Source organism: Cyprinodon variegatus, unplaced genomic scaffold, assembly GCF_000732505.1.
Source record: "Cyprinodon variegatus isolate N-32 unplaced genomic scaffold, C_variegatus-1.0 Scaffold28, whole genome shotgun sequence".
In the NCBI taxonomy this organism is placed as follows: Eukaryota; Metazoa; Chordata; class Actinopteri; order Cyprinodontiformes; family Cyprinodontidae; genus Cyprinodon; species Cyprinodon variegatus.
This window is the reverse complement of record NW_015150481.1, coordinates 1,073,735-1,082,971: the sequence shown is the minus strand read 5'-3', so window position 1 is coordinate 1,082,971 and position 9,237 is coordinate 1,073,735. Positions and strand designations below refer to the sequence as shown.

The 9,237-nt window shown below is 39.3% G+C and overlaps 1 protein-coding gene across 1 annotated transcript; it reads right to left on the bottom strand.

Moving 5' to 3' along the window:
• Positions 1 to 1,820: 1,820 nt before the first annotated feature.
• LOC107099278 (branched-chain-amino-acid aminotransferase, cytosolic-like) lies at positions 1,821 to 9,237 on the bottom strand. The gene is made up of 11 exons (XM_015397337.1): positions 9,143 to 9,237; positions 8,737 to 8,789; positions 6,633 to 6,827; positions 5,628 to 5,738; positions 5,392 to 5,511; positions 5,152 to 5,312; positions 4,930 to 5,072; positions 4,774 to 4,859; positions 4,456 to 4,596; positions 3,202 to 3,273; positions 1,821 to 1,871 (listed from the first exon to the last, which is right to left on the bottom strand). Exons 2-11 carry the CDS (start codon positions 8,764 to 8,766, stop codon positions 1,821 to 1,823), a joined length of 1,110 nt encoding a protein of 369 aa, XP_015252823.1. The 5' UTR covers positions 8,767 to 8,789; positions 9,143 to 9,237.

The following is a 9,237-nucleotide window of genomic DNA, read 5'->3' as shown; positions in this document are numbered from 1 at the left end:
TGATGAGGCGCTTCACAAGGCTGGTTAAAGAATAAAGTGTGTTGAGTCTCCCACCAAAATTTTCAACCTGTTCCAGTTTGCCTACTGATAAAACCACTCCACTGAAGCCGCCACCTCCTCTGCTCTTCACCCCAGCCTAGCACATCTGGAGGAGAAAAACACCCTTATGTGGATGCTGTTCCTGGACTTCAGTTCAGCTTTCAACACCATCATCCCACAGCATGTGATAGGAAAACTGGAACAGCTGGGCTTCACTATATCCCCCTGCAATTGGCTCTTAGACTTTCTCACAAACAGACCTCAGCCAGTTCGGATAGAACACCTCTGATGTCATCACCCTAAGCACAGGCTCCCCTCAGGACTGCGTCCTGCTCTTCACTCTTATGAAACACGACTGTGCCCCCAGATTCACCACCTATTACAATCGTGCAGACAATTTGCAAACGACATTACGGTGGTGGGGCTCTTCAAACATGACAATGACCCGGACTACAGAGAGGAGGTGCAGCAGCTGGTGGACTGGTGCAGAGACAACAACCTGAATCTGAAGGTGGAAAAGACGAAGGAGATCATCTTGGACTTCAGGAAGAACCGGCCTAACCACGCTCCACTGGTCATCAACAGCTCAGCTGTGGAGGTGGTCAGCAGCACCAAATTCCTGAGGGTGCACATCCCAGACCTCACCTGGGCTAACACCACCTCATTGGTCAAAAGGGCACAAAAGCGCATTTCTTTCCTGTGGACAATGACGAGAACCCACCTGCCCCACCCATACTCATCACCTTCTAAAGAAGCACCATAGAGAGCATTCTGACCAGCTGTCTCAATGTGTGCTGTGGAGGCTGCAGCGCCTCAGACTGGAAGAAAGTGAGAAGAGTGGTGAGAACAGCGGAGAGGATCATCGAGGCTCCTCTTCCCTCCATAAAAGACATCTCATCCCAGCGCTGCGTTTCCCGAGCCCGTAACGCTCTGAGCCTCCATATAAATGCATTTCTTTGCGCCACATTTTTTCTCCCACACTGTTTACATTTGATCACTGCTGCACTTTATAGAATGGAAATGTTCATCTACTGTCTGAAAAGCTTTACTAAACAAAATTTTGTTCTGTGTACACTCTGTGTATAATTTCAATTCAATTCAGTTTATTTATATAGCGCCAATTCACAACACAAGTCATCTCAAGGCACTTTACAGTTCAACCAGATCATACAGTCAAATTGATTCAAAGTTTTCTGTCTGAGGAAAACCAGTTGATTGCATTGACTCATTGACTCAAATGCAATCCCTCACACTAAGCATGCTTGTAGCGACAGTGGAGAGGAAAAAACTCCCTTTTAACAGGAAGAAACCTCCAGCAGTACCAGGCTCAGTGTGAGCAGCCATCTGCTGAGGCCGACTTGGGTTCAAGGAGACAGAAGCAGAGATACAAAAAGCAGCTGTAAAAGGTGGCCCCATCCAGGAAACACACAGCCAGGCCGACGAGCACTGAGTCAGCTCCCATTTTAAAGAATGAAGAGAGCACATCCAGCCAGTCACGGTATACAAAATGACAATCAAAGTTGTAAGTGATTTTTTATTACCAATAATACTAAATAAGAAAAAATATTACAAATATTAACTTATATGAGCTGCACGGTGTGTGTCTCTCTGCAGGGAGTTTGCATGCATGGGTTTTCTGCGGGAACGTCAGCTTCGTCACTCCAGAAACATGAGTTTTAGGTTAATTTGCTTCGCTAAATTGTCCTTGAGATTAATGGTGTGTGTGCGTGTAGTTGTGTGTCCTATGTTGCCCTGTGACAGACTGGCAGCCTGTCAAGGGTCTACCGCCTTTCTCCCAGAGACTGCCAGAGAGCTCCGGCCCCACCAAGACCCTAACAGAGTAAATGGGAGAAGACGGATGGACAAGTTTCAGTTTATTACTTTTCCAATAGGGTACGAGGTTGTCCCCAAAGATACAACTCTAAACTTATGAGGTACAATCTATTGGGGGTACAGATGGTTAGCCACTGTTGAGGGTATAGGGGTTTTTTCCACCCCAGTGACAAGCCTTTGTATTGCCTCTGAGTTTTTCAGATTGAAGTCTTGAATCTGATTTAAAACCTGGGGAAAGTATGAGATTCTCAAAGACACTCTCCGTCAATCTCAATCTAAGGATGTGCAAGGCTGGATAAACAAAAATTCTAATTGAGGCAAATTGAGGGTGAATGTATACTCCTTATTTTAGCTTCCACTGACAACAGAAGTAAGCTACGCACTGTTTTGTGTTTGGCTATCTCTACATCCTAATAAAGCCTGGTTGGAATGTAACTTATGAGATGTTCATAAGGTTTATTATTTCTGCAAACAACGGTATGGTAAAGGAAATTTCAGCGTACCTGAAATGAAATCTCTGTCTAGATTTGCATGAAGACTTACCCTGAAGGTTCATGTGTAGTCCAATGACTAACCAGGTTTGGCAGAATTACTAAACAGGAATATTCACAAGAGACACTGCTGGCCGTGCGTCGAATATAACCAGACACAATGTTGAAATTACATGTAGTGTCCATTGGGTGTAGGATTTTGGAGCTAGGGGGGATTTCCCAGCATAAGTGATAAAATAATGATCAAATTAAAGCTTATATGCCAACTAATAGTCTCACTACACAATACAATAACAGGAGATCAGCAACATTTAGCACACCCATTAGCACTTACTGGGCCTAAAGCTATTAAAAACCAGTTTAAGTCTACAAAGCTACGTATGCTGTGAGTGGAGGATTTTTTACTGGCCAAGACAATTATTGTGAAACCCAGACATTAATCACTTTCTAATAAGAAACTCACTTGTTATAAACTTCAAGGAAATTCCCACTTAGAGATAGTTTGATGAATAAGAACCAAAGAGGGTTCAAAACATTATAACTGTGATTTTTTTTTCTCATTAAGTTATATAACACCTACCTGGATAACAGTGTCCTAATGCAATTATTGAAACAGAAGTTAATTGGAGTTTTGGTAGGGAGGGTATTTGTTAAGAGTTGCCTTTTATTTGCAATATGTAATATTACATTTTGGTATGTTTTATTTAATTTGAGGGGTTTTGAAGTGGAAGTTATAAGCCTGTGGTGCTTCATTACTGAATACTTTAAGCTAAATTGTGTAGTGTGCCATTTGAATGTAGACATCAGAGTTCTCTGTGCTTGTGTTTTACCCACTGACCTGTATATCTGCAAGTTCTGCTGCAATCCTGGAAGACAGTGAAGACTTCTCCAGACAGGGGAGCTGCAAAATCTAAGACACACAAGTTTAAATGATGTTAAATCACATGTTAATGGAAGAATATGAACAAACTTTAAGAGTTTTTTGTTTTTGTTTTTCAATGTAAACAGAACTTCCAGCTACATATGAAGTGATTATTTCTCATAGTTGATAGTAAATCGAAATTTTAATGATAAGATTTAAGGACATGCAATCCCTGTCCAAAATTATAAGAATTGAAATAAGGTATCTTTTTTTTTCTTTGTAGTTGAGTTTCAATCTCAGAACTACAGAATAAGGGCCACTCAAACAATAAAAGAAAGTTAACTGATTGTTAAATTTTATTTCAGTCTAATATGGGAAAAACGTCTAAAATTTGTCTTTAATCTCAGAATTATGACTTTTTTTGCCCTAATCATAATCCTCTTCCGTACACATCTCTTCCTTCATGGTCAGAATTCTGAGATTAAAGTCAGAATTCTGGCTTTTTCCCATATCATACTAAGAGAATATCTAAAAATCAGTTAACTTTTTTTTTTCTTCAAAGGCCATAATCCTAATCCTCTTCTGTACACATTTCTTCCTTCATGGTCAGAATTCTGAGATTAAAGTCTGATTTCTGAGATTAAAGTCAGAATACTGACTTTTCCCCATATTATACTGAAATAAAATTTTAAAAATCATTTAACTTTTTTTATTTTTGTAGTGGTCCTAATCCTATTCTTCCTCCGTACACATCTCTTCCATCGTGGTCAGAATTCTGAGAATAAAGTCAGAATTCTAACATTAAAGTCAGAATTCTGATATTTCCTGAAAGAAAATTTTAAAATCAGTTAACTTTTTTTCATTTTTTCAGTGGCTCTAATCCTCTTCCGTACAGGTTTTCTCTAAAAAAAAAAAAAAAGCATGTTGAAAAGCTGAAACAAAAGCTGACACAAACTCTTTAAAAAAATCTATTCTAAATACACTGGGGAATAATATTGAGCAGCTAAAAACTGTTGTTCTGTAATTACTAAATATTCCCTAAAACTAATAGTCAGAAGTGCAAGAAGCTGAAATCACAGATTTCATTTTCGGTTCAGCTGATCCAGCAGGGTTCCCCTACTACTTAAAAACACATATCATGTGCTAACTTTGAGGGGCTTAAGGGCTTACCTTTTTTCTCCAGTTGGCCATTTATTTTGTGCAAAAAGTCTCTCTCAGGGTCTCCCTTACCTTTCCTTGGTACATAATGTTTCCTACGGGGCAGATCCTGCAGGCAGTGCCTGAGCCAAACATTTCTTTGAGACGCTGCTGCTTCAGAGCCGAGCACAGCTGCTTCATTGTCAGGTATCTCTCTAACACCTTGAACTCATCCTTCAAAGTAGAGAAAAAGCAATTCAGGAGATGGGAATGCTGACTTTAGGGGTTTCGCAATGAGCATTAATATTAGAAAGGATTGTTGGTGGTAAACATATTGTCAAATTCAGTTTTAAAATGGATGCTTTTTCTCATTAAAATGCTCTAATGAAAAAAAGGTCATTTAAATCGTACCCATTTTTTTGTCAGTTCAAGGATGCTCTGCCGAGTGACGCCTGGAAGGATGATGCCATCTAGAGGTGGAGTTGCAAGTTCCTCCTCTGATTGCAAATGTTGGATTATTTTAGAGAAACTAAAATGCTAAAGAATATGGAGTAAATCTCCACTAACCTCCATCCTCATTGATCCAGTGCAGAAAGATGTTCATGGTTCCTGCTTCAGTTATCTGGTGGTCCTCCCCGTACAGCCATAGCACCTGCTCACAGCCATGACTTCCTGCCTCATATTGTGCAAACAGAGTCCCTCCATAATTCCTGCAGAAAATCCAAATCAATTATTATAGTTAAACTTAGACTTTTCATGACAAAGAGAATAAATTATATTTGAACCAACCCTCCCATTTTGCAGTCTCCAGTTCCTCCTTTCCAGGCCCGTGTGTACTTTGGGTCAGCCCACAGAGACAGGGCCTTCCCCTCAGTGTTAAAGTATGAGCCAGCTTGACACAAAATGACATAAAGCAAGGCACGGGTCGGCTTCTTAACTCCCAGGGAAGGCTGCCATGTCGACAGAAACATGCAGAAATAAGCTATTTAGATCACAGAGAAAATTTACAGTTTGAAGGAGCCTGCTGACCTCAGTGCCGATAAGTGTTGGCCTTATATACAGACTGGAGGACTCGGAACATGGAACCCAGTCCTGGTCGATTTCTACAAGCCTCCTGATGCACTCCAGCAACTCGGACTCATCAAAGGCCTTTTTGTACAAAAGTAAACAGAACAACAGCACCATTCATATATCTGAATTTCCCATTATTTGAAGTTTAAATAAATATTTTTATTGAGCCTTTTTCTTTCTTTTGTGCATCTTACGGGAAGACAAGCTCTGTTCGCTGACTTTGCCATACGGCTCATATTCATCAGGGGTCTGAAGAGACGAAGGCGGTTGTCATCGCCTCGGTACACCATCAAGCCTTCAAACAGCTCCCAGGAAGAAAGAGAATGTTGAACATTGTTTTAAAAAACTATCCAGTCTTAATAGATTATGAAAAAAGAAAAATGTTTTCTTCGTTGTCAAAATGCTTGCAGTACTGTTCAAAAGAATTCAGACCCCTCTTTCACATTACATATACATGTAGATGTTAAGAAGCTGACCTCTTTGGCTGTTCTTTACAAAGAATGGATAAGGATGGTCATCAAGGGAAGACAATGTAAATTTTTAAATGTTTTAAAAGATACTTCACTATATTTAGGTCTTGACTTTGACTAGGCCATTCCAAAAGCAATATTTGTTGATCTAAACAGGGGTCTGCAGCTTTTAAAATCTTAGAGAGCAATTTTATCCAGTCCAGCTGATCACAAGTCATTTCGAGGCACAACTATTTTATAGAATTTAAAAAAAAAAACATAGCTTATAATTATTTTAAATATCTGATATAGTTAATATCTTGCCATTTTAAACAATAAATGGCTCATTTGTATTTCTTGAATAAGGAAAAACAGAAAACATTTAATAAAGATGAAGATGACAAGAAAAACGTTTCCTATTAATGTCAATGTTTAACGTTCTGTTGTGAAAATGTAATCAACTATTCTTAAAGAAAAAAAAAGCTCCTAAGACTGGTATTTGTTTATATAATACATTATCTGCCTCCTTATATCATTTTATGTCACTTTTGAGAGCCAGTTAAAAGATACGAAGAGCCACTTGTAGCTCTGGAGCTGTAGGTTGCAGACCCCTGATCTAAAGTTCTCCAGTTTATATGTAGCTTTGTTGTTATTTCGAAAGAGGAACTCTTCCCCAGTTTCTAACATGGCCGACTTCATAAAAATGTTAAACCATTTAAGGAGTGTGAATACTTTTGCAAGTCTGTTTACCTGAATGCCATAATGTAGTGATGAGCAGGCTGGGTGCAGTGAAAGGTTCCCAAAGGGTCTAATGAGGGGAGTCTGCCAGCCCTCAATGGCGTTCCACTCTACAGTCAACATGTGGTCAGTGAAGACCGTCCCAAAGTCGACAACATCTGGTTTCATTTTTGGAGTGGAAGAGAGCTGGATGATGAGGTCTGCTGCCTGATAAGACAGGAAAGAAGAACAGATAAAAAGTTTCTGTCTACTTGAATGCTGGTCGGCCTCGGCAGATGGCTGCTAGAGGTTTCTTCCTGTTAAAAGGGAGTTTTTCCTCTCTACTGTCGCTTCAAGCATGCTTAGTGTAAGGGATTGCCTTCGAGTCAAAGAGTCGATGCAATCAACTGGCTTTCCTTAGATAGAAAAATTTAATAAAATTTGACTGGATGATCTGGTTAAATTATAAAATGAATCGATATGACTGGTGCTATATAAATAAACTGAATTGAATTAAAAATCCAAAGCTTCAATATAGAATTGTTCTAGATTTTTCATTTAGTTTAGCAAATATTATAGATTTAGAATGGATATAGTTTTTGATGGCAAATACTGCCATCAGCAGATTAACTGAAGTTTGTTCTGTGTTTGTTTTTGGAGGGGGGGAATCGAGGAGCAAAACACTGAATAAAATATTGGTCTAAAATCAACAAAAGATCATATGTTGTGAAAGATAAAAGATAAGGGGGGATTGTTGCGGTTTCCTGCTGTTTTCCAAGGCCGAGTCCTGTGATCCCACTTTGAAAGAGACACCTCCAGCTGGCCAGCCGTCAGTTATCTGCTGGGATTAGGCTGGCCCTTCATCTTCTCCCTCCTGGTGCAGGAGGTTGCTTGCACCCTAATCCCAGATTACAGTAGACTACTGCGCATGTAATGAATCAGTGAGTGTACTGGTGCTGCCTTCCCACACGGCCTCTCCTTTCTAAAGAAAATGCCTCAGAGGAATCATGCTCAGATGTACCTACATAAATATTCCATTCTTCTATTCACAATTAAGCAAACAGAATTCCATGCAGTCATGCTAAACATCTATAACTGCAGTCCATCCAGAGTTTGGCCTGGATTATGTGTCTCGAATTATTAGCTTTGGTGTGTATCTCTAAAGCGTAAAAGAGAGTGTAGTGGCATTAAATCGGTTTGGAGGTTATGTTTAAATTTTGCAAACCGGTCACATTTATCAAACATGCAGAAAATAGCTCAAGGAAATGTATAATAACAGGTATTTTTTGTAATAGTACTGAATTATATTAGAGAAACATTAAAGTGTATTTAGTAAGTCAAATGATATTAATAGAGGGTGACGCTCCTTTAGCTTTAGCGTCTTGATCATCAAGATCTATGTTATTTCTTAACATAAACGTACTAAATTTCCAATTTCCAATAAGGGAAATATTCTATTAGGATTTCAATTCAAAAAATGTCACACAGATATAAATTCAACAGAGTTAAAGGCTGAAATGAAAACACGCAGAACCAAAGTCAATGCTTCTCCTTGGGAGAGCATGTCTCTGTGAGTGTCTGCACATGTCTAATCTCTACCTGAGCCTGCTGTTCATTGCCCAGACGTTCAGGGTCAGAAAACATGCAAAGCTCCAGCGACTTAGCGTGAGCTGGGAAAGTGGATTCTGCTGAGCAGGTTGCAGAGGAGCAACAGGAGGGCAGGGAGAACAATAGAAACCTGCTCCACATATCAAAGGACGGGCAATGACTAAAATCTGCATGAAGCTGGAAGCTGAATCACATGCTTGAAAAAAAAGAACCTGCATAGAGGGCCTTCATTTCTTAGGATTAGCTTCTCACCTGTTTGTTATCACAATAGGAGGACAGTTGACAGCGGCTCCTTAATCCTATACAGGGCTGCTCTGGGCAACATGAGGGCAAGCAGCAGACAGGAACTATCTTCCATGTTGATCAACAGGGGGATTTTTGTGTGTGAATGAGCCAAAGAACCATGAAGATGCAACACTTGGAGCTTCCAATGAGGGTAAGTGAGTTGAATTTATACTCATAATAACCGTTGGGCAGAGTTCACTAAAATCACTTTCTATCAAAGAGGTTTACAGGATAGGTTTCTTACCTTAAAGCTGTTAATTCTGCTGTGGGCCATGATGGCAGTGAACCGTTTCTCCCCTAAAAGAAAACTTTTGCAGATATCTGATTGTAAAGAGTTGTATTAGGTGCATCAACAAAAAATTGATATGCTGTTTCTAGGTTATGCATATGCATATTTACATATTTTTTACATACATATATTTACATCTTTAATATTCCATACGATAGGCAGAAAAATTATTTTAAAAAAAAAGAAAATGAGTGGAAATCATGCATATTTAGCATAAAAAAACACAATTGGAACATCTGGAATTTAGTTCAAACTTAAATGCTCGTCTTTTGTTATTAAAGTGAACTCAAATATTAATTATATTTATTTTGATCCAATGAGAAACGTCTCTTTAGTTGAAGTCCAGATATTTTTAGTTTACCTTCAGAGCAGAAGATCCGTCACAGCCTCAGGGGTTGTGGTGAATGAAACAGCATCTGAGAGGTAAACCGCTTACTGGTCCCTCTTGGGGGAAAC

Excerpts from the sequence above, each read along its gene's own strand:
- LOC107099278 (XM_015397337.1), bottom strand. The coding sequence starts at position 8,766 with ATGGCCCACAGCAGAATTAACAGCTTTAAG. Across the intron at positions 5,512-5,627 it reads CGAACAGAGCTTGTCTTCCC|GCCTTTGATGAGTCCGAGTT; the intron begins GTAAGATGCACA and ends TTGTACAAAAAG. Across the intron at positions 4,597-4,773 it reads TTGAACTGACAAAAAAATGG|GATGAGTTCAAGGTGTTAGA; the intron begins GTACGATTTAAA and ends TCTACTTTGAAG.